Genomic DNA, 25,275 nt, shown 5'->3' on the forward strand with positions numbered 1-25,275 from the left:
ACCATTTCTTAAGCATAAAAGCTACTGTAACATAGGATGCCTTATACCTATAACTGTTCTAGTTTACCTCCTGTTAATATTCCATATCATAGATGATAGATAATCCAGTGTGCGGCTCAGCTAAACTCCTTACGCATGACTCTGTGCCAGACTGCCATGCCCCAGCTTGGTCACCTCAAATTACTGATCACCAAAATGAGCAATTTCTTTCTATGCTGCATGAGGACGAGAACATCAGAAACACATGCTGAGAATCTGCATTGTCAGAAACTGTCAGATCTGTATGTAAGATAAGAACGGATCTTGTAGAGAGAGAAGTACATTATGCCCCTTTGTCCCAGCTTATCTTCCATGTACATTCTCTATAAGTTGTATTTTCCAGTAAAAGAAAATTCAGATCAAAAGCTGTTCCAATCAGCCTAAATTTAAGTAATCTGGTTTCAACATCACAGTGCAAATCATTCAGCTTCCTGCGTGCACAAACAATTATGTGGAGGTGCTGCAATATGATCCTAAATTTTTATCTGCATATGCAAGATTGGAACAAAAGGGCAGAAAAATCGGTTGCAAAAGAAATTTGTTCGGTGAGATCTTAATATTATTGCACAAAAGAGCCATGTGATCAGTAACTAACAGGTCCCAGGTGATCAGCCCTGCATGAGCATCACCAATCATTGTGGTCCAGGTTGCTGTCAAATACTTACTAGTGGCCAATTCTTATGCAAGCATTACTTCAGCGCCCCAAACCTGTCACCTATGGTGGTAGTGATGTCTGATAACTCACTACGATCTTCCTAGATTACTAATTCACTTACAGTCAAGTGAATAGTGTCGGGAAACATTGAGATATTAATTGATAACATGTTTCCCTTCTTTTCAAAAACATATGCTCTTTGTTTTAGGAAAGCTCCCTGCGGAGTGCTTTTTCTATCCAAAATTAAAGAGATAACGATGATATCTTACTGTTACTAACTGGGGGCTCCTTTTGGAGTCTCCATATTAATCCTCACCAGATGCAATAGAAAAATATATAGGTCCTAGAAATTCTCACAAAAATCAGAAACATCCAGCCATTGATCCGGCAGACTCTAATCATCATAACCATTTGATCTATTATGTTTTTTAAAAAACTGCTCAGTCTGCCATTATGAAAATAGTCTAAAGAAACCCCCTAATATTCATCTAAATTACCCACCTATGCTAGTATAAAGAAAAAATAATCTAAAGTAACTCACCCGCTACCCCCAGCCCACCCAACTCACATCTGCCATTATTAAAACTAACCTAAAGCAATCCCTAAATCTGCTTGGAAATTAACCACACACGTCATTATAGAAAAGTATCTCAAAGTACACCAATATATGATTCTAAATTACATATTTAAATTACATATTCCTTCCATTGGTGACATAGAAAATACTAACTTAAGGTATACAGGCATTATGTGTGTATCACCACAAAGACCATGTATACACATATAGGAGAAGCGGTGAGAACACCGAATTCCATGTTAAACACATAGCTCAAACTAAACACATGTCAAACACATGGAGGTGTGATGCAAAGTGAAAAAAAATATGAATGTGTATGAAAAAGTGTATAGAGTAATAGCTAACTAAAGTCAATCACAACCGGATAAAGATAAGTATGTATCTATATGAGTATTGCTCTAGAATATTTAATATATGAGAGAGAGAGAGAGCAAGCTAAGCAGTTTTGATTATTAGCTATGGGCCCTAGTTGTTTCATGAATTCTAGTACTTGTGTCTCTCAAAATTACTAACCAATTAAACAGGTAGTCTTACTCTTACATGTCCATCTTTTGGCCTCATTCATTCAAGTTCAAGGGCAAACCTTGGAAATCATTTCGCTGTCCACTTATTTCAAGTGAAAATATCTATAATATGCATCTTTCTGTTACAAGTGCATACTATACTATCTCTACAGAACTCAAGGGTCTAAAATGCATGCTTGAAATAAGATAATAGAAGCAGGAATCATATGCACGTTCATTAACTCCGGTGTATTCAAGCTGAGTATATGGAAGATAAGTACAAAATTCCAAAACTTGGTTGCAGTAGCTGAGTGGTTATGCTCAATTTCTCTTGGCTTGGTTTGCACAATAAACCGAACTAGGATTGCTGGATTCAGCACAAAAAGAGGAAACAGATAGCTCAGAAGCAACTCAAAAGAATCAGCAAGTCTGCCTGAACTATATCCTACCAAACTATCCAAGAAGTAACTACTGTTCCTTATGTTTGACTAGAATTGATGTCCGAGCTGTTGGCAAGGCAGTTTGCACTTCATAGTATTGAGTTGCTTGCACCAACCAATTCAACCCAAAAGCTTAAGCTAGGGAGGGTGAGGGGGGCAATTCACTTATACTCCAATACTCCCCCTCACGTGCAGGCTTCCTTAGGCCTCAAACGTGGAAAATAGGAGTCGGCTGCAATTATTTTATTTAATTGCGGCTGCCAGGATTCGAACTCGAGACCTCTAGCCTTGATACCATATTGAATTGCATGCACCAACCAATTCAACCCAAAAGCTTAAGCTAATGGGGAGAGGTGGGCAATTCACTTATACTCCAATACATAGTATGATTAACAGAATGGCCACTAAATAAAAAATACAGATAGACCTAGTTCAAAGCAGAGCTTTGGTGTTAATATGTGGCATCATGCTGGGTAAACAGACGTGAAGGACAGGCAAGTTGAGCAAAAAAACCTTTTAGAACTTGTTTTGCTATGTAGCACCAGAATTTGCCTATTAAACTTTACCTAGAAATTCACCTAATAGCAAATGCCGAGACTATCAAAGGAGTCAAAATTTTCAAATGTGTTCCATATACTATATGTGGGGAGCATTTTAATTCGTGGTACTTCAAAAGAACAATGAGTCAATAATAAATCATAAACAATAGATAGCAATATAGCGACATTCCACTACACAACCTTGTCATGAGATTAACTACCAGATCAGTTGCGTATTTTCTCGAGAATACAAAAGAGAAACATATCATTCGTTAAGAAAAAAACAAAAGGCCAGCAAAACTAGGAAAGATGATAGGCTCAATCAGATTATCTTAACTTTGACCAATGATATTTTATGAATGCTTGGATCGACCATATGACTAGATTCATCGTGAAAGGTAGTAAAGTGCTTCATAATACTAGTAGTTTTTGTTATTAAGTAATGCTCTTGAGGCTGTCAAAGTTTGTCCAAAGCAGCACTTGTGACTGGACAGAGTATGTGCCAACTGTAATACAGATACATTTTAATCTGTGATACATCATCTTCAGAAATGCAAAACATGCAATAGAAGGTAAAGCACTATAAACAATATGTTTTCCAATACAAAGAACCTAGAAAAGTATATAACAGCAGGTTAAGTTCCATATCTCGGTACCCCAAGATTTACAACATAGACTGTCTAAATGACAGGCAAGACAACACTCTCATCTGAAATTATAGATCAGAACAAGAGTGAGCTTAAGTTTATTCCTCAACAACCTAGTACAAAACTAGAATAAAAACCGAGCTTTCAATCATTGTGGTTGCAGTATCCTCTTTCCTATAATGTTCAACAGGAGATTCCACATATGTTGCTGTTTTATATCTCAAATAAGAATGGGATTTGTAGAATAGATCAGAATAAATTGCGTTGTAGTTGTCTTATGCTGCAATTTGTTTTATACAATAGAAGGGAATTAGTACGAGAGCTGGTGATCTGTCCACATCAAAGCTACAATGTGAAAACAGCCACGGTTGACGAATTGTCTCTATCAAGCAACAATGTAAAACCAATTATATTGATGTGCGACAAGTTGGACGGAGCCATCCGATTATTGTCTTTTTGTTGTCCGGTAAAGTCAGCTTATGTGGCATCCACTAATGCATGGAAGCAAACAAGATAAGTGAACTAATCCATAGTGTTACACCATTTTTCAGGATAAAATATGGCATGATAGATTATAAGGGGTCAACAGACATCCACCAGTACATATAAAAAAAAATATCCTTGCTAAATGTGTGATCTTCAGGACAAGCAATTTATTCTGAATATGCTAATAAATAAAGGCTTACTTAGATGTCAGGATAATTTCATCAATCAGTTCATAGGATGCATCGTTTTCAACATTCAGACAAATCCTAAATATGCATACAAAGTGTGATTCATGCCAATGAGAGTCACTCAGAGTCTCTGTGAGACCAACATAACCTATCTATTAGTTTTCTCAGCTGACCTCCTGCTTTGCTGTTTCCATTTTCAGGTCTCGGCATACCCACCCTAATTTATTAGGAACAATACTGTTCCATTTTCCCAAACAAATTACAGTAATAGTGTTATGTTTAATGTTTGCCAATTCAAGAAACAAGATATGATGTTATCTGGGCATATATTTCTGGCATTTAAACTGGATTTTATAACGCAATACATTATGAGAAAAAAAACGATTACTTCAGAGTTGAAAGCACAGCTTACTTTCTGGTAGCCAACAAGACACAAATGAAAACTTAACTGCATAATATACATTTGCCTAGGCTGGTGAATAATCCCCAAGGGCTTCCTGAAGGTATAGGATAGGGCTGTAGATAAAAGGCGCAGTTTTCTTATAGACTTTTCTTTGTAAATTTTAACACAGAAAGGGCTTGTCAGAATCAGGAGAACTGAACTATAATGAACCCCACAAAAGGGTGCCCTTGTAAAAGGGAAGATGTACATTTAAGATAGGAAGGACTTGCGTCATGGAGGTACAGGGTTCCAATCAGCCTTCTCATACATAAGAAATATGGATAAGCTGCCGAGAAATTCCCTTCCCCAGACACCAGAATGTGCATTTCTGCCAGGTGGATAAGTTTCAGATGTTCATTTGCCTTTTTCTAACTAGTTGAGCAGCTCACTGAACCAATTACAAGGCTGTTTTCAGTGTACTGCAACTCAGAACTCAGAATTCATTTTACAGCGTATGGGCTATGATAACTTAAGTACTTAACTAGATGTCAATACACTTTGTAATTCTTGCTAAAATGTGGTTGCTACAATGCAGACAACTGGGACACACATAATACTCTCAGATAGACAACAATTTATAGAAAGCACATAAATAAAACATGCATGTGAGCCACATACTCATATGGATATAGTTACATCTTACAGGAACAAAAGGTGGCATTTCAAAGGATTTACACCTTCTCATCTATACTGACACACCACCACTCCTTGCTATATAGATATATATCATATATATATATATATATATATATGTACAGATACAAATGTTGTGGTTACATAAAAAGAAGTAAATTCGTATACAACACTTTTTACCTGGCTGAAAACTGAGAAACTGATATAGTGGCCTTGGAGGCAGAAGATGAACTAGAAGATGATGTTTCGCCTCGCACTCTACTTGTTGCATCAATAAAAGTGGGCCTTGTGGGCTGGAGCTCTGGATCATTTCTCGTCAACAACAACACAACTACTTCTGACATCATTGGCCTTGCAGCAACGGTAGATTGAGTGCAGAGAAGAGCTATCTCCATGATTTTTTTTACCTCTTCTGGCTTATATTCTTCTGGATTTAGTGATTCGTCCACCAAGGCCATTAGGTTGTCACTTTCATATAGCTTCCAGGCCTGTGCAACCACAGGGGATGATTAAAAGGGCATCTAGCATCATTAAGTGTCGGTACATAACAACAAATTAGTACATCTGATACATGATGGTCGTAGAACCATGAGCAATACTGCTATGGCTTTTTTTTGTTAAATAAGAAAAAAATAACTGGTCAAATTATCCAGGCCAGATCCTTATGAAGACTAATAATAAACACTACGATATGCAGTGCTGGAATTTCGTTCATTGGCTATTAAATCTTCAGAATAATGCATATAGTGAAACCCAACAAAGGAATGCTCATTTCACACAGCTAGGAAAAAATTAAAATAAAATTATAAGCATAGATTACAGATTTATAAAATTGTGCATGAAAAACAAGAGATGACAGCAATATGGGGTAACGTATGCACCAATAAGAGGGAAGTTTTAGAACAATGATGGATACCCATTCGAGCAGGTACTGTGTTTCAGGCTCAAGCCGTGTATCATTGCTCTTCCGACCACTTAATATTTCCAAAACAACAACACCGAAGCTGTATGTGTCAACCTTCTCTGACAGTTGGCCATGGATTGCATATTCTGGAGCAGTGTAGCCCCTGTTCAATAGAAAAAATATAATTAAAAATAACTCAAGTGCCAATACCTAATGATATATTTGCTTGTTTAAACTTACAATGTTCCTGCGAATTTTGTGCTCAAATGACTATGATCATCAGGAAGGAGCCTCGCCAAGCCAAAATCAGCAATTTTTGCCTGAAACTCATCATCAAGAAGAACATTGCTAGATTTAATATCACGGTGTATGATACAGACATGAAACTCCTGATGAAGATAGGCAAGACCACGAGCCATGCCAACAATGATGTTAAATCGCTGCCTCAGCTGTGGCAGAACCAACCTGAATTATACCGGCTCAAGTACGCGAGTCCAATCCTGAGGGCTCCAACGTGCTTCAAACGGTATAATCCCTTGGCCTGTCGGGTAACGTCCCGATAAACCACCGATACACAGGATCAAATAAGGCTACCTCACACGAAGGTGAGTCCAGAGATACATTCACCATCACATTTTACATCACAGGGAATTACATTACAAGGGTTTCCAAAAGAGGTACGATAATTTAAATTCAGAGAAAAGATTACAAATTGTTAAAAACTATGGTTATTAGCAGCGGAAAACATACGCGATGATTACCATACGACGTTAAGACGAATGTAATGTCATGCTAAGCCCGAGCACGACATCGCTCGATATCACCAGTGCTGGCCGGGGACGGGTCCCATTCCACGGACCAACCTTCTGGGAGAGCACAGGGCCAAGGCAAGGGAAGAGTAGGGTCTTCAAGACATCATCTGCAAAACATATAACTAGCAAGGCTGAGTATACTAATACTCAGCAAGGCTTACCCGGGATTGGGTATACTTAGCCCATAACTAGACTTATGAGAGCTTATAATGGTTCTGGGTTTAGTTTCAGCTGAAAAGCAACAAAGAGTAGATCCTTAACTTCAAGTTTTAGCTTTCAGATTCTAGTTAATTATCCATACTAGGTAGGCACCTATAACTAAGCAAGCATGGTATAATCTTTGGTCAAACATCATCTTTGGTAACCATAATATTGCTCTTGTTACTCTATGTGGAAAAGGGGATAAGCAGTCTCATTTCATCGTGAGAGGCGGACGATTCCTGAATCGAAATTCAACCTTGCAAGGTAAACCTAACTCACACGCTTGGAACACCACAGGGTCGTTCCGAAGCAACCGTTTACCTTTCATTCCGACTCGTGGATCAGATCCACCACAAGCGACTGCAGGAACATACGCACACCCAATGTGTGCAGGACATACGTCTGTAGCGCGACTACAAAACCCGTATTCCTGGTTGCCCTTGCAACACGTATTTCCCCAGTCGAACCAAGTAACCAAAAGAACCAAATACATGTGGTGGGAGGTATGTCCACTCCTCGGGCCGATTGGCTACTAGGCTTACCGCTTACCCATAACTCACGGTATGTGGCTAGTACTTTCAAACACTTAACCCGCACTTCCACACACTGCGACCTTATCAGATTCATCAACACAGACGGGGTATCATCTCAACCATGATACCGCACAGAACTCCCGTCCGGCATCCTTATAGTGATAACAGGAATGTAATCATTACGACTCCTATATCGCGCGAGTGACAGGAAATCACCCGACTTCTACCGGCCTTATTAGCAGAGCATCTAGTCGATATGACCTCAAGTGCAATACATTGGTTCCTAGGATTTATGCATCTAGGGTTTCAAGCAATTCCTAAGAACTTAATGCATAGAATACGTAAATAGATATAGATTGCAGTGTAATAAAATAGTAGGTTATGTCCGGGGCTTGCCTTTACTGGTGGGTCTGAAGTCAGTAAGTCAACATCTTCCGAACTTTGGTTCGGGGCTTCAGTTAATCCCTTGGTGACGTTCACTTGATCTTTAGGAACATCCTTCGTAGACTCCGGGGGAAATCTCGTAGGTACCGTTGCCGAAGTAGTCGTATCTACATGTAATGCAACATTACATTCAAGCGTGCACTCAAAACTATTTTACTTCACAACAAAGTTGTAATCCAACACTCATATAACACACTATTCACATAACAACTAAAAGATCTGAACTAAACCTAGACAAAGCTTTAGGGGAACAACTAACTAGAATCGGCTACTCGTTGAAGATTACAACAGAGCCGATTGGAAACAAAGGGGGTTTAGCTGATTGATGTGCTTAGGTCGTGCCTAACAGAGGTGTGTCTAATGCGCGATCTTATTGATCTAGGGTTGTGTACTTTGGTTTGTGTAGCCGATTGATAGGTGCACCGGTTTCCTGATTGATCGATAAAAGCATCGATTACTTCAGCAGAGGGAGGATTCCTAAAGCAGTTGGTGTCTTAACTGAGATGTGCTTAAGTGTTATTTTAGGTAACTAAGTGTGGTTATATCGACTCGAGTACGTCAGCACAACTATTGAGTGACGTACAGTCGATGGGAGTGTGATTGAGGATACATGACTGATAGATATAGATAGACGATCTCTCAGTCGATAAATCGGCTCATAGAGATGTGTGGAATGGAGATAGGAAAACTAAGATTGATCGGCCGTGTTTGACCGACATGGAAAAGCAACCAAAATCGGCTTGGGTCAGCCGATGGCAAGAAGCATCGATTGACAGCGGATACATAGAAACATTCTAGGTTTAAGGAAAACGGATGCTAAGTGGTTGGGTTGATAACTTGATACTGAAGCATATCTGTCGAAACGTATTAGCTAAGCAAAAGATGCACACGGACTAATAAGGATCTATATATGACAAGGAACTTAAGGAAGCAACAAACAAAACGAGGATAACGTCTTAACGGTAAGGATATGAGCACTTCGTAGGAAAGGATTAACTAGATATCGCATATCTCTACTTAAGACCTAACTTCTATAGCTTACTCTTTAGTTATAACATAAGCATACAATATAAAGCATAATATAACATTCATTCCCTAATATTTGACCTAGACCACACATCAAAGACTTTCACTTAAGATCACAACATAAAACTTATAGGTTTTGACTTAGGGTTTCAAACGAAACTGATTTTACATTTTTATGAACTTCCTATGAAAATCTATGAAATGTAGAAGTTCATCGATTTGAAATAAAGAAAGTTCTGGAAATTTTACAGAAAACACCCTAGAACTATCTAAAACAAAACAATCAAGTCCCTGGTCCGGGAAAACAAATAACTGGAAGATAATGATGATATTCCGGTGAAGGAATCGCCGGCACTAAGAAGATCTAGTAAAACAGGACAAACCTTGGGTAGCTTTGGTTATGAAAGAGAATACGCGGAAAGTGAATTCCCGCGGTGAACCAAATTGGCGACGAGAAGAGCTCGACGGTGACGAAGAGTAGTAGTTGCTGGATGTCGTGGATCATGGGACAAGACGATGGAGCCGGATGGGTTCGCTATATCGACTTCTCCACGAACCCTATGGTTTTCCCGCTCACGGGGTAAACTTCCTCTTCTCACGCACATGCGATGCCAAAGCCTGGTCGACCGAACACCTCTGCTCGCCCAAGAAGAAACCTTCGCTGACCTGACTGCTCCGGTGCGTGCACTGCCGGCATACTTGCACAACCATTCGCAAGGCTGCCGCTCCCTGTCTGCTTCCACACCATCGGCCTCCAATTTGCTTGCGCGTAGTTTGCTGCTTGCATACGCACGCGCCTGCAGAAACGAGCCAAGTCGACCACTGGCAGAACACTTCGCTCGCTTCCGCGGACGTGCTAGTCCAAATCCGTTCGGACCTTCGCCTTTGCTTCGTCGCCTTTCCTCCGGCTCGCCTTGCCATAACTGCCCCTCCGCCTCCTCAAGGATGAAGGGAGCTTGCCGTGCGTGGCTCCTTCGAGCTCGTCGCATCCGGTTACCGCCTCTGCTCCACTACTCCTCCCTCCGACTTGCCTCGCCAAACTCGTAGCCGCATCACTATCTATGGCCTCCGCCGTGTCACATCTGCACACGACCGAGTCGCGCGCATCCTTGACTCGCTCCCACTTCGCAGGCTCAGCTTCACTTCTCCCGCGGCTAGCATTTCGTCGAACACCTTGGCTGCGTTCTCGGTACGGTCATCGCGTTCCCACATCTCGCGAATGACCCCAAGAGTTGCTTAGACGCGGCCGTGCTACTCCTCCGGATTCACCATGCCCGGCCATCCCGCGCCTTTCCAATGCTGCCTGTACGCCTAGCTCTCAGCACCGCACCTGTACACGCTACTGCTCCACTCCTGCACCACCGTGCAGTTGCTCTTCCGCTTCCTGCGGCGCGCCGACGCACCTCTCGCGCGCGCTCCGCCTCTGCGCACATGCTGCGCGCCTGCGCGCGCTCGCCTGCACTGCTAACTTCCGCTCGGGCGTTCCACCGCGCACGCGCTGCTCCACCCGCGCGCACGCAATTTCCCTGCACCTCGTCGCCGGTTGCTCCTGTTCCAGCGCTTGCCGCGCGCCTGCGCAGCTTGCTGCCTGCTGTGGCTGCCGCTCTGCCCTTGCACGCGCCGCCCGTTCGGCTTGCTCCACGCCCAGCGCCTGCTGCCGCGCCAGGAGCCGCGCCCGCTGGCCTGCGCCGCGCAGCGCCCGCGCCAACGCGCCTTCGCTCGCTCCTGAGCCTGCCACTCAGCGCTGCCCGCACGCCTGGCTGCTGCCGCTCGGGCTCGCCTACGCGCCGCGCCAAGCTGTCGCCTGGGCCCGCTCACTCTGGCTCCAGTCGCTTGCACCACCAGCGCCTCCCGCGCGCCACGCGCTGCTTGGGGCCGCCGGCCTCCGCGCCGCTTGCGCGCTGCCTGCGCCCAGCCCCGCGCACTGCCGCCGCCCGCTTCAGCGCTTCGCTTGCTGCTGCAGCTCGCCCCGCGAGCCACTCTGCCACTCGGGCCTGCCTGTTTGAGCTGAGGAGAGAGAGGGGAGAAAGAGGCAGAGAACACGAGATGCGGCTGCCAGTGGAGAAAGGGAAGAAAGAGACGGCAGGGAACAGATAAGGCAGAGGGAGAAGAAAAACAGAGAAGGAAGGGAATTGGAACTTCCCAAGGACTGAAGCGCAAAATTAGAAAATTGCAGGGACCTATTTGTAAAGTAAAATTTTCCATCAATCAAAAACCCGAATGAAGAAATACCCAAAACAAAAGTTGGAGAGTTTTTCAAACTCTACAACATTGCTTTAGGGCCCAAGTTCAAAAACTCAAAACTTATATTTTTACACGTGAATCTTTGTACAAAAGTCGGATTTGAATTGTTTTTATCCTAGAAATGTAATTCATAAAATTTTAGGATCTAAATGCAAGCATTCATGACACGTCATGCCAGTTGAGGGTTCCACGTTGCTCACCTGTGACGCAAAAATGAGACATTGCATAAAGCGCATGTCAGTAATGTTATGTTAGCCAATTGACTCTACTTGGACTATCAGCAAAGCAATTCTCAAAATAGACCCAAGAAATTGGAGTGGATTTACTCTAGCTATAGATGTCGACGTGGAATTCAGCTAAAACTAATGGAACCGTCAAGCATAATCAAATGGGCAGTAACACATGCATCAATAAAAAGAATTTTCTCATCATGTCATCAAGTGATCTGAAAAAACCTAAGAAAATAAAGTACCAAGCATTAAATCACTGAGAATCATAGGTTTGAGTAATATACCGAAGAGGAACTTGTCCAGGCTACCATTTGCCATGTATTCATAAACAAGTAGGAACTCAGAACCCTTCCGAGAACAACCAAGAAGCCGGACAAGATTCCGATGATGAACATTGCTGATCAACTTCACCTCACTTTCAAAATCAGCTTTGGCCCTGCTAGTTTCCATAACAACCAACCTTTTTACTGCAACTGTTTTTCCATTTTTCAGCACACCCTGTCAGAACGAAAAGCACTGCTTGTAATATTTTTTTATTTCTAAGTTTTCTTGTTCCACAATCAGAAAATTAATGTAGAAGATTTGTTAGGTGACCAGTATACCTTGTATACATCTCCAAAACCTCCTTCTCCAAGTTTACTTTTCTCATTGAAATTATTGGTTGCAGCCTTAAGATCACGATAGTAGAAACTTGTTGGACCTTGTAATTCTGTTGCTCCAAGTATATCTCCTAAAAAAATTTTAGAGTCAGACAAGGAAAAATGCCAGAAAAAAATATAGTGTTTGATCGTTTTCCATTTGATTCTTTGCAGACAAATGTAATTAAAAATACAGAGATAAAACTTTTTTTTCCTTTTTAAACACAGGCTTGATTATACTTATGGATGTAAAACAAATATGAATGGATCATTGATAAACTCCATGACATATCTTTTCAAAAAAAAAGATAAACTCCAAGACATTTTATGCATAATAGATTGGAAACTACAGAAATCTGCAAGGTGCTAAGCTGTTGCGAGCAAAACATGGTAATGTCAATATTATAGTTAACTAAGATTAGTTTATTAATTTTGGTTTTGGTTTTACTGTGGTTCTATAATAGCAGCAAACAGTAAAGTGTAAGACATTGCTCAAGTCAATACAAAATGAAGCACAAAACAACTGAAGAATCAGAGTTTGCAAACAAAAGTGACCAATAATTTTGCTTCAGGGAGAAAATTTAAATTATGGAGGCTATGAAAACATGTCTACATATAGATATGTAAAGAAGAATAATCTGTTTCTATCCGTTATTGTAATAAACCAACTTCTTAAGCCACTATCTTTCATAAGATATGAATAGCCAACCAAGTTTAGTTGGCAAGTCTACCCATATAAACAGAAGGCTTGGCAATCCCACATTCCCAATACCATTGAAGATCATGTGACGCATGCCAATATCAATACTAGGATCATGATTTTCATGGCGTCGCCTAGGCGACAAGGCGCTCCCCTTGTTTTGGGCTAAGGCGTCGCCTTAGCCCACCTAGACGTCGCCTTAGCCCGCCTAGGCGGCTGGGCAGTGGTGACTCGCCACGCCTCGCCTTACCGCCATAAGAACCATGACTAGGATTGACAATCATTGGCGATAAAGCTAAACATGCTGCATGCAACACAGAGCGACAGGGGCATAGTATTGGGAAGCGTTCTCATGAAAGGAACTTTTGGCATGTGATGGTTTACTTGATTACCCCATAAGAGAATTTCATGACAAAAGGTTGAAATACTGAGTCTGATAAATGCTAAACTTCAGAACATTTACCTCTCCGAGGCTTTAGCTTTCTAGACCGGTGTATCAATAAGATTGTCAACAGCCCAACAAGAAACAGGAAGGCTACCCCTCCCAGAATGCCTCCTATGATGGCTCCTTTCCGGCTTGATTTCTTCCCTGCAAGCAATCATGCATTCAGAATTCAAAAAATTATTTCATTGATTCAGTTTGGGGACCTTGTCGTTACTTTCTATTCGAATCCTCATTACAAATTAACTTCAAGAAAAACACTCCCTTAAGCAAATAAACTGATCATAACTTGCTGAAAAATTGGAGGACACCAAACATCTCCTGACATTGGATTTCCTGAAATGTACAAATGTACGACAAAGAAAATCCAAGAGTACTGAAATAGAGTGCTGCTACTCCTATAAGCCCCATCACCAAAAAATTTAGACATGCACCACATCCACCATTATGACCAATCTGGATTAGGTGTCTAATTGATGTATATTTTTATTCGGGATGAAATACTCATTCAACAAAAGCAGTACAATTGATTTCAATAAGTAATCTACTGAATTGTTAATGTCAGAGTAGCAAATTTTGAACGAGAATGTAGATCAGCAATGACTCATTGGGAAATGGTTGCTTAATCCATAATGGTCGTGTAGTGAGAAACGTGGGGGGCACAAGCCACATGGCACGGTCTAACACTAAACTACAAAAACTTGTCGAAGTACTCCTACTTCACGCAGCAGCCATCATCCACAACATGGAAGCCTTCGTTAACAACCGAAGCAAAAACATGCAAACATAAGATCGTAACAAAGGTGGACTCACCGGAACGCAAGTATACGGCGAGGTCCACGGTCGCGTTCGCGGGGAAGAACGGCCTATCGGAGTATCTCATGAAGCAGCCGGCGTCCACGGCACGTCCATCGGAGTTGGGCGGGCACCCGTCGATGTTCCCCGCCGCCACCTTGAGGCACTGCGCGCAGCCGCCCTCCCCGACCGTCTCCACGCACTGCGCCGCCGCATACACGCCGCCCCTCGCGGCCGCCGCGGCGAACCCCGGGGCGCGAGGCACGGCCGCCGCGAGGTCGGCCACCAGCGCCCGCGCCGCGTCCGCGAAGCCGCCGGCGCCCACGGCGGACCCGTTGCAGACCTGCGTGTTGCCCGGGAGCGTGGACTGGTCGAAGAAGGCGGCGCTCTCGTAGCGGAGCACGCAGCCGTCGAGGATGGCGCGCCCGCCGTTGGCGGCGCCGCACCCGGCGCGGAGGCGCGCGGCGGCGGCGTCGAAGCAGGCGACGCAGTCGCGGCCCGCGACGTAGGGGCGGCACTGCGCCATGGCGAACGCCGGGGCGGCGGCGCGCGGCTCCGCGGCGGTGGCGAAGCCGCCGACGCCGCCGGCCCCCGCGGCGGAGAGGTTGGTGCGGAGGCCGGCGAACGTGGAGTTGAGGGCGGCGAGGAAGGCGCTCGCGGGCGTGGCGTTGTACTGGCTGCACCCCAGGTTGAGCAGCGTGGCCTGCGGGTCGGCGAAGGTGACGGGGGCCCACGCGGAGGCGGCTACCAGGGCTAGAGCCTGCAGGAACAGGAAGCGAGCCATGCGGCGGCGCATCGAGGTCTGGGGGAGCGGTGGTAATGCACGGGGAGGGGAGGAGATGAGGCGAGAAGGCACCGTCGCCGTTGAGGTTTGGGGTTTGGCCCGCCGCGCGCGGCGAGGCGAGGCGAGGCGAGGCGCGGGCGTGGCGTTGTGGGGTACTGCTAGTGATGGGGATTGGGTTGTGTGGAGGTGTGCTGCGGAAGGAGTTGCTGATCCCAGGTGATTGGTTCGAGGTGGTTTAAATAACGGAGGGCCAGATGGTGGGGACACGGCATATCCTGCGTTCCAGCTGCAGGTCGCCGTGGAATTCTTCTGTTGTCGCTTCTGAGCAGATACTCTCCAGGTCCCGCTGCAAATTTGAATAGCGTGCATAGGATAATTTCTGAAGCCCTCAACTATAAGGCTCGCTTAAAATTTCTGAGTTCGAAAATGAACTTCGCTCCTGTTCAGTGACAGCCTGAGCCTAGGGATGACAACGAGGCATCCTCGCGGCACAATGCTAATGATGTATGTACTATGTAGTATATTAGTCCCTCTTTTTTAAGAAATAAAACGTACTAAAATTTCAATCATAAAATTCCTCTTTTGTCAATGCCGTATATGAAATGATACAAATCGACCGGTATAGCTTTTATACACTGGACATTGCGTGGTCATCTATAGTTAATCGATTGAGGCGGAGTAAATATGTCTGTCTCCACATCAACTTATCTCTCCATCACCGTCCACAACCGGTCCAGATGTTCCCTTCTCTCTCTTCGTTTCTTTCTTCTTGCTCTGTTTCTTCCTCGCGCAGCCACCCACACCCCGACGCCTGACCTCGACCCCGCCACCAGCGCCTCCCTCTGGGGAGTTGACCTTGCTGTTTATAGAACTCGCGGGCTCGTCGGGTGTGGCACGGGTAGTCAACGTTGATAATGCATACTGCCTTAAAGTCGTCTGGAGTTAAGTCAGGAATGCAGGCATTATTTTGACATAATTAAGGACGGCGAGACGACGGACGGGGCAATAATCTCGGCCTATCATTGGCCCAACTCATGGCAAACATAAAACTTTGGGTGTGGATCTAGATCGTTGACGCGCGGGGGAGGCGGCATGTGGAACCGACCGATCCGAGGGCATGCCCAGGCGGCCCAGCGCAGGGCGCGAGAGCGACGCGGCACACCACCATGGGAACGTGCAAACAAAATCCCCGTGGGCGAACAGAGCGACGCGGGACCTGGGAGAGATTAGAGACTGTTTAGCCGCCGGTCCCCCGCCCGTCTCCGCCGCCCGGTCTCCCTCGCTGGCGCGGACTGCACGTACGGTTGCGCTTGCGCTGCTGTGCCGAGGAAACTCTATTCACACGCTTGCATTCGGTGGGTGACTGCACGAATGGCCGAGACCGAGACGAGACCCCAGGTGCTCATCAGAAGTCTGCTCCTCCACGTTGCACGTTCATGCTTTGTGCGTTGTGGCTTTGACGCAACAATAGTGTATTGTTTCTGGATATCATCAGTAGTAACATGGTCGCGTAACAAACCGGAACGTTTGAAATAAAGCCGTTTGGCAGGGAGAGTTTGAAAGTGCGTGCCTGGTTCCCTTCACGAATACGGGGCTACCGCGCCTACCTGGGCACCAGTCGAGCTTCTTGAAAAGTTGCAAAGCATGCACACAGGTAGAAAGAGGACTATCTGACTGGCTTTGTTAATAAGGTTGACCGTGTGCACAGTCGTACAAGTAATGACTGTTTTCCAAACCCGTGCGCTTCCACGCCAAACGAAACAACAATGATCCCTGGACACTTCTACAGCAGCATGGCATTTTGCTTGAATATAACTTCGGTGCTAAGGAGATGTATATTGTAGCCGTCTAACAGACGGTCTCATGCAACGAGACGTTATTCTGAGACGACTGAACAAACAACCTCTATAATAGGTTGTCGCTTTTATTGTCTCGTAGTACTACCATATTCCTTAATTTGTGGAATAAAAAAAGAACTATTATAAGTAGTATGACAATAACAACTCGTACAATAGGGAGTAAGTGGTCTTATAGTCCTTAATTTTAACCTACGAGGCCACTAGTACACCGGTTGGGAAATCTCTACCATCCCAGTTTCCCAACCGGGACCGCCAATCCGGGACTAAAGGCCCGGGCCTTTAGTCCCGGGTCTAGCAACCAGGACTAAACAAGCCCTTTAGTTCCGGTTAGTAAAGAGGCTCTCAGCCGCGGCGAGGCAGGGACCCTCCCGGTTGGTGTTATCAAGCGGGACTACATGTTCTTTTTTTTCTATATTCCTTTCCATTCATTTCTTTTTTATTTCAGTTATATTTTTATATTTGAAATTACTTAGCATTTTATAGTATTACTATACGTTCCTACACGCTATACATTCCTACAATGCGCGCTTGTTCGAGCTGAGTATGAAATCCACTGACTGACACACACACACACACATATACATAGCAATTGGGATTCACCGCTAAAGTGCAACAAAGTGAAACATGCATAGATATATACATACAAAGTGCCAAAAGTTTTATATGACATCTATGCTATATTTACTACTTCTATCAAGAATGTGTCCATCATAGTCAAATTCACCATCTGATTTGGCGACTTGCTCATATATTAATCCTGCTGTGGTTTCTTGAATCGCCAAAACTCTTTCTTGTGGAAGGAGCTTATTCCGCATCCTATGGATCTATAAAAAGTGAAAAATACTAATTATGATAATTTTTAAAATTAGTTGAAACATTGCAAAATGTTGTTTATTACTTACTTCCGCTTTCCAAGAAGTATATGTCTTGTAAGGATCTACAAGAGTGTGAATGTTCTCGCAAACATAGTATGCACATAAATTATTGCTCTGTGCTTGCCTCAAATATTTTAAGACAAAAGAAGTTATCAGGTATCCATATGAATATATAATAAAATAAATAAAATGTGCAAAGCAGCATCCAGTACGTACCGGAAAGTCTGTCTTCAATCTAAGTTCGCCTGCGAAATTACGTGGTTCTTTTTCACTTAACTTTTTCCAAACCCTGTGCATGACCAAGAACGAATAAATATATTTATTGCTAAGCACATGTAAGAAATTCTCATAATTAATAATTATCTTTTCAACAAGTTGGTCATGTCTTAATAAAGTTCAGGCTTTTTCTTCAACGAGTCCGTAACAATCGCTAAGCGTATGTCAAGAATTATGTTAATTAGTATCTAGTGATTTTTGCAAGATTATACATAGCCACTTTTTGTTAGGGTTAGAAAAATTTAATTATACAAAAGTAAAAAGTAAAAGGGTTACACGGCAGAAAACACTCACTGAAAGTTGTAAGGAAAACACTATATTCTGCTTGTAATGCTGAATTGATAAGAGCTTGTATAAGTTATGAAATGTTTCTTGAGGGTTGTCTTTTAGAGTAACAGAATTCACAACCACTGGGTTGACGTAGCCCAAGTGAAAGTAGTCATTCTTCCTACAAGTTTGAATCTCCATTGTACATGATACAAAAGAAACAAGGAATCTATAAATTGAGGACATGTATTAAGATTCACTAATTATGTAAATGAAAATTGAAGAACACCACTTACAGAAGCCAGGTGCTGATGAAACTGATGTCGAGGGCGTCTTGATGGTATAGTTGGTATAATTCTTCAAAATATAACCACATCACATCCTCGCAACGAAAGTAATCTTCATATTTAATCCGTACACCCAGCATGCAGTCATTACGGCTAGACGCGAGCATGTAGTAATCATATAGCCTGCGCATTTGCGTTGGAAGCACAAGCACAACTTCTGGGGGAACAAGCCTCTTGCGAGACTCATATTTCCATCTAGAAACTCCGGGGGTGTGTTTCAATTTCATCATGCCCTACAACCTAAGCCTCCGAGAGACGAGAGGTGCCCAGAAAAGCAATTAGCCCTTGTTGTTATATTGGTAGCATGACGAGCGGTTCAATTAATTGCTTCTTTTGGGCTCCGAGCTGTGGAACATCAGACGACCCAGCAGATTTCTTCTTCTTCTCATATGATTTGGTAATTGAGCGGACGTAGTCTGATGGTGGAATGAATTTCCTCCTATTTGTATCGGTCATTTTTAAGAAAAAAGATGAATCTGCTGGATTTATGGGTACCTTCTTCTCTAGCTTCTTTGGTTTGAAGTGCGTGTCAACCGCTTTCTTAGCTTCCTCACAGCATTCCTCATAAGTTTTCTCCCACGGTAGCTTAGCACGATCCTTAGCTTTCTTCTTCATCTGCTCCTCCTCCTTTGGAGGCTCTTTAACTAATGATTGTTTCTTCGACGATTGCTTTTGCTTCTTTGCCGGCGGCGGAGGAGGCGAAGGAGGAGACCACTGCCTAGGAGGTGACTAAGGAGAAGCCGGATGCCCAGGAGATGAAGCGGGTGACCGTGGACTCATGGTAGGTGCCCTTGAAGGAGAATATTGTGGTGCAGGTGACGGAGACGGTGGACTCGTGCTGTGTGCCCTTGGAGGAGGTTGCGGAGATGCTAGCCTTGATGCCTGATCAGTAGGCTTGAGGAGGATGTTGCGCTTCTCCCACAGATCCAACCATGAATGGCCTATGCTAGTGTCATCTCCCCATCACCTCCAGAAATGTCGAGCTCGAGCGTCTCAAAATCCTAGCACACCTCCTCCACACCTACTTTAGCGTATCCAACAGGAATCGGTTGTCCATGATAGACATCTCCTGGTTGGGTTGGTGCAACAGTAATATAGCCAACCGTGAAGATTATGCCCTTGTGTTTACTTTGCAGTGCATAAGGTATCCGTTGAGTGATATCATCTACAGGATAGCGCTGCTGGCCAGTTTCAACTCAACATGGAGCTCCGTGGAAGCACAACTATTTCTTTGCTGAGACACATTAGTTTCGTTGACATTAGTCACCGAAGTGGTTGTGATTGCTGCTGCTAACTCATTGCTATGGCAACTTGTCGTTTCACTTCATCCACCATTCTAGCATCGTTAGATAACAACTATTCTTTGAGCCTTCTCAAGCGCGCTTGCTCCTCGTTCTTTCTTCTTTGTCAGCTTCTGTAAGAGTCGATGTACTGGCTGAACCCATATTTCCACGGAATCACGCCTTTGCCTCGTGTTTGACCCGGATGTTCTGGATTCTCAAGGGCATAAGTCAGCCCATCTTTTTCTGTATCAGGTTGAAATATTCCCTAGGCAACTGTTTCTATGGCCTCCTGTAGTCTAATGGCTGCTCGCTGAATTCTTTCTCTAAAAATGCACTCGCCATTCTCTGGGTTCAAGGTTCCGCCATGACCATAAAACCAGTTCCTTTAACGTTCAGGCCAGTTGATGTTTGCAGGTGTGATACCTCTAGCAAGCAAATCTTACTCCATCTTCTCCTATTTCGGGATTGCGACCTTGTAGCCACCTTGCCCTAGAGTGTGGTGATATTTTTTATTTGATGCATTTTCTTTGTTCCTTTGCACCCACTGAATACCAAGCTCCGAACACTTATATGCCACAAATACATCCCAGTGGTCCTTCTGTTTTTCAAGTGCTCATGTAAATGTTCGTGTTTTCCCTTACTTGATATAATCCTTAACCAAATTCTTCTTGAAATCTTCCTGAAGGTCGAGTCCTCAACTAATTCTTTAGACTCTGGTGGAAGTGTGAAATTATTCTTAATTCACGCCAAAGCTTTTCCTTATCTCTTTGAGGCACCGCTACACTTTGCTCATTTGTATTATTAGATTTCCACAACCTAAAGCTGATTGGGATATGGTCCCTCACAAGACGTCCACATTCTCTTATGTATTTCCCTGCAGCATTGGCGGGAGTCATGGATTTGCCAGCATGTGCCACTTCTGTGATAATGTATCGCCCTTCCAATTTTCTGGTCGGGCCTCGTTTGCCTCTTTTATGCTTCTCCGATGCCAAGGGCTACAAATAAAAGACATTATTATTCATGCTCAATAATAGTCATTGTCTATATTGTTTCGTATATATACATATAGAAAAATGAAATGTTACATATATACACATTCTCTGTTTGTTGATCAGCACCATCATCGGATTGCTCAATCCCGTCACCAGCTTCTTCTTCTTCGACATGATGATGAGCATCAGCACCGGCTTCTTCTTCTTCGATATTACCATCGGCAATCATGTTAATTAGGAACTGATTACCAACTTCATCCTCTCTCATGTCCATCTTAACTAGTAATAGAATACAAATAAAAAAATCAAGAATTTATGTAAAATAATTACACTAAGTAACTACACAATTTCTAAGGATTTCTATGTAATTAATAATAGACTTCTCTAGGGTTAGTTATATAAAATAATGCTAAGGATCAGCCCTATAAAAATTTTCTAAGAACTTATACGTAAGTAACTATAGACTTCATAGTTAGCTATGGAAAATAACGCTAAGGATCAGGCCTATACAATTTCTAAGGACCTATACATAAACATAAGTAACAATAGACTTCAGTGTTACTAATGTAAAATAACACTAGATCAGCCGTATACAATTTTTAAGGACTTATACATGAAATTTCTAGAAATATACACTAAATTAAATACACATGAAATTTTCAAGAATTTAATATAGTCAGTGACGTCCCTATCAATTTTCTACAAATTAATCTAGTCACAATAGCCACTATACAAATTTTCTAGAAAATTTTCTAGTCATTAAAGTAAATACACAAATTTCTAGAGTTTTTTCTAGTCATTAAAGTCACTATGCAATATACATAATATTTTCAAGAACTATGTCTAGTCACCAAAGTAACTAAATTTTTAATATACAAATATCTAGAAATTTTCTAGAAATGTATATTTCCGTAGAGATGTCGGCGTGCGAGGCCGACCAGGGGACGAAGGCGGGGGTGCCGGTGTGGATCGGACATTGGAGCGCGAGGCCAAGCACGGGGGGCAAGGCGCCAGTGGTGGCGAGGAATGGACATCAACGTCGGCGCGCGAGGGACTACATAAATGAAAATTTCCTAGTTAGTTAAATTTTCATACACATACACATATACTGCACACATCATACATACACATGCATACCCACACACCATGCATATATACACAAACCATACACACACCTCAATTTTTTTTAAAAAAAACACATACAAAACTCACACACACGACCCACACAGGCCCACTCACACACCCACGCACACAGACACAATGAACACACACTGCCGGCGACGACGACGGCCGGCGATGATGTGTGCCGGTGCGCTTGCCAGGGGTGGCACGGCACGTATGGGGTTGAGGGAGGCCGGGCCGGGGGGCGGTGCGCACGTGGATGCGTCACGGTGGATCGGATCGACGACGGCCGCCGCGCCGCCGGCGCTTAGGACGACGAGGTGAGAGGGCCGGGGCGCACCGCTGCAGGGCGCGGAGGGACGGCGATCGGCCGTGCGGGTGCTCGAGCACGGTGCAGATCGAGGATGGCGATGGTGGCGCGGGCGCTCGGGCATGGGGGACACCGACGGAGGAGGTCGGGGGGCCGCCGGGGCTGCGGTGCAGTGGAGGCGCTGGCGGAGGCGCGTGGCGAGGAGAAGGAGGCGGAGGCACCGGCACGGCGGACATATAGACGGGCCAAGATCGAGAATGGAGAAGGGACAAGGGGAGGCCAGGATATATAAGGGGCGACCTTTAGTCCCGGGTGTTGGCTAGAACCGGGACTAACATTTAGTCCTGGTTCTAGCCAACACCCGGGACTAAAGGGATTTTTCATTATATTTTTTATTTTGACCATGCAAATATGGATTAGCTAAATAAAATGTTTGAAATTATTGCTTTTCGACAGAAAATGAGTTTTGTCACCACATTAACGTTAAAAATGAGTTTTCTTAACATTATTGCCGATAATAAGCCTGTTTATGGAGTCCATGAGTTTTTGCCTTGTTTTGATCACTATAATAAATAATAAAGTGTGTGTGTGAGTGTGAGTGTGTGTGTGTGAGAGAGAGTGTGTGTAGTGTTAGTGTGTGTATGTTAGTATAAGTTTGATGAAATAAATCTAGATATCCAAAAATTATCTAAAAATTATATTTGAACATGAAAATTAGTAGAAAACTAGGAAATTTATAAAACACAACAACAAGGCTGAAGTACGTATAATTGAAATATATAAATTGTTCATCAGATATTTATAAAATGATACTACATTAAAGATCAGCATTTACTGGTACGGTAATTGACTTCCTCTTCATATATGTTCCTTGATTATGATTGCAGCATGGAGCATCCTCATTGGCTAGCAGGATGCATGGATCACCATTCAGCGCGAAAGAAGGAATCTCAACAAACTTATTATAATCCTCTGACAGGTTTGTCTTGTCCTCGACTCCAATGATGTTTCTTTTTCCTGAAAGAACTATATGCCGCTTTGGCTCACCCGTTTACTTGTTTATCCCCTACTTTGGCTTGCTGGACATGTCCTTTATGTAGAAAACCTAAGCGACATCCTGGGCTAGGACGAATGGCTCATCTCTGTACCCAAGATTGTTGAGGTCCACTATTGTCATCCCGTACTAATCTTTTGTTACCCCTTCTCCAGTCAGCTTCACCCATTGGTACCGACATAGAGGTATCTTCAAAATGGGTCCATAATCCAGTTCTCATATCTCTTCTATGTAACCATAATATGTCTCCTTTTACCATTGTTGTCTGTGGCATCCATACGGACACCGCTATTTTGGTTGGTGCTCCTTTTATCTTGGACTCTGGTGTAAAATGTGTTCCCATTTATTTCATACCCTTGGAATGTTAGGTTACTCCAAGATGATCCCCTAGCCAACCACGCCAGCTGTTCTGGTATATCCATGTTATGCATTAGATGCTTTCGCAAACAACTGGCGAAAGAATCCATGTGTCGACGTGTAATCTAGGCCTCAGACTATTCTGGGAATTCAGAGCACAGAATCTTCTTATGTTCCTCGATGTACGGATCCATTAAGGAGGATTGTTGAAGAACCATGTAATGTGCTTTTTTGAATGAGAAATCATCCGTACAGATATATGCTTTCTTTCCTAGTGTGCCTTTTCCACGTATTCTCCCCTCATACCGCGATCCAGGAACCCTAATCGGTTTAAGATCATCAATAAAGTCAACACAAAACTCAATAACCTCCTCTGTTCCATAGCCAATAGCGATGCTTCCTTCAGGACGAGCACGATCAGGAATATATTTCTTTAGTACGGCCATGAACCTTTCAAAAAGGAACATATTGTGCAGGAATACAGGTCCGAGAATATTGATCTCTTTGACAAGGTGAACTAGGATATGTGTCATAATTTTGAAGAATGATGGTGAAAATATCAACGCAAAGCCAACTAGATATTGTAACACATTGTTCTGCAGCTTTATAAGATTGTCTGCATCAATTACCTTCTAAGAAATTGCGTTGAGGAAAGCACACTGCTTTATGATGGTTAATCGAACATTCTCCAGCAGAATCCCACGCAACGCAACTGGAAGAAGTTGAGTCATAAGCACGTGACAATCATGAGACTTTAGGTTTGTGAATTTTTTTCTCTAGTATATTTAGGATTCCTTTTATGTTCAAGGAGTATCTAGATGGGACCTTGATACTGCTCAAGCACTCGAATATGCTTTCCTTCTCTTCTTTGCTAAGAGTATAGCTGGTAGGACTTAAGTAGTGCCGTCCATTTTCTCTCATTTCTGGATGTAGGCCATCTCGTTCTTCCATATGTTGCAATTCCTGTTGTGCTTTAGTGTATCTTTTGTCTTCCCGTACACTCCTAGGAATCCTATCGGGTTGACGCAAAGATTCTTCGTGATGTGCATCATATCAATTGAATTGCAAACATCTAAGACTTTCCAATATGGTAGCTCCTAAAAAATAGACTTCTTCCATATGGGCGCCATTCTGTTTTCGCTCGGAACAGATTGGCTATCAGGTTCCTTGCCAAATACTACTTCTATATCCTTTACCATATCAAAGACTTGCATACCACTTAGCTTTGTACAGTGGTCTGCTTGCCCTTTGAAATGCTTGCCTCTCCTTCGTACCTGATGTTTGATGGGAAGAAACGACGATGACCCCTATATACAACCTTTTGCAGCGAGTCAAGTATACACTATCAGTTTCATCTAAGCAGCGTGTGTAGACTCTATATCGTTTGCTCATTTATCCTGACAGGTTACTAAGAGCAGATCAGTCATTAATGGTTACGAATAACAAGGCTCATAGGTTAAAGTTCTTCTATCCCACATCTGTACACCTTCTTCGTGTCATTAATGGTTACGAATAACAAGGCTCATAGGTTAAAGTTCTTCTATCCCACATCCGTACACCTTCTTCGTACCACAGCAATAAAAGTTTTTCGACCAGTGGTCTTAGGTACATATCAATATCATTACCAGGTT

At 43.3% G+C, this 25,275-nt stretch overlaps 1 protein-coding gene across 1 annotated transcript; it reads right to left on the bottom strand.

Annotated features, from left to right (window-relative positions):
• Positions 1 to 79: 79 nt before the first annotated feature.
• LOC112877932 (cold-responsive protein kinase 1-like) lies at positions 80 to 15,083 on the bottom strand. Its single transcript, XM_025942309.1, has 9 exons — positions 14,137 to 15,083; positions 13,345 to 13,470; positions 12,146 to 12,273; positions 11,828 to 12,041; positions 11,489 to 11,513; positions 6,294 to 6,500; positions 6,066 to 6,216; positions 5,330 to 5,637; positions 80 to 215 (listed from the first exon to the last, which is right to left on the bottom strand). Exons 1-9 carry the CDS (start codon positions 14,912 to 14,914, stop codon positions 188 to 190), a joined length of 1,965 nt encoding a protein of 654 aa, XP_025798094.1. The 5' UTR covers positions 14,915 to 15,083; the 3' UTR covers positions 80 to 187.
• Positions 15,084 to 25,275: the final 10,192 nt, after the last annotated feature.

This window comes from Panicum hallii, chromosome 9, assembly GCF_002211085.1.
Source record: "Panicum hallii strain FIL2 chromosome 9, PHallii_v3.1, whole genome shotgun sequence".
NCBI lineage: Eukaryota > Viridiplantae > Streptophyta > Magnoliopsida > Poales > Poaceae > Panicum > Panicum hallii.

Bases quoted from the DNA above. Each gene is read 5' to 3' on its own strand.
- LOC112877932 (XM_025942309.1), bottom strand. From the start codon at position 14,914: ATGCGCCGCCGCATGGCTCGCTTCCTGTTCCTGCAGGCTCTAGCCCTG. The intron at 12,274-13,344 runs GTAAATGTTCTG...AAATTTTTTTAG, and splicing joins AAAGCTAAAGCCTCGGAGAG to GAGATATACTTGGAGCAACA. The intron at 6,217-6,293 runs GTAAGTTTAAAC...TCTATTGAACAG, and splicing joins ACAAAATTCGCAGGAACATT to GGGCTACACTGCTCCAGAAT.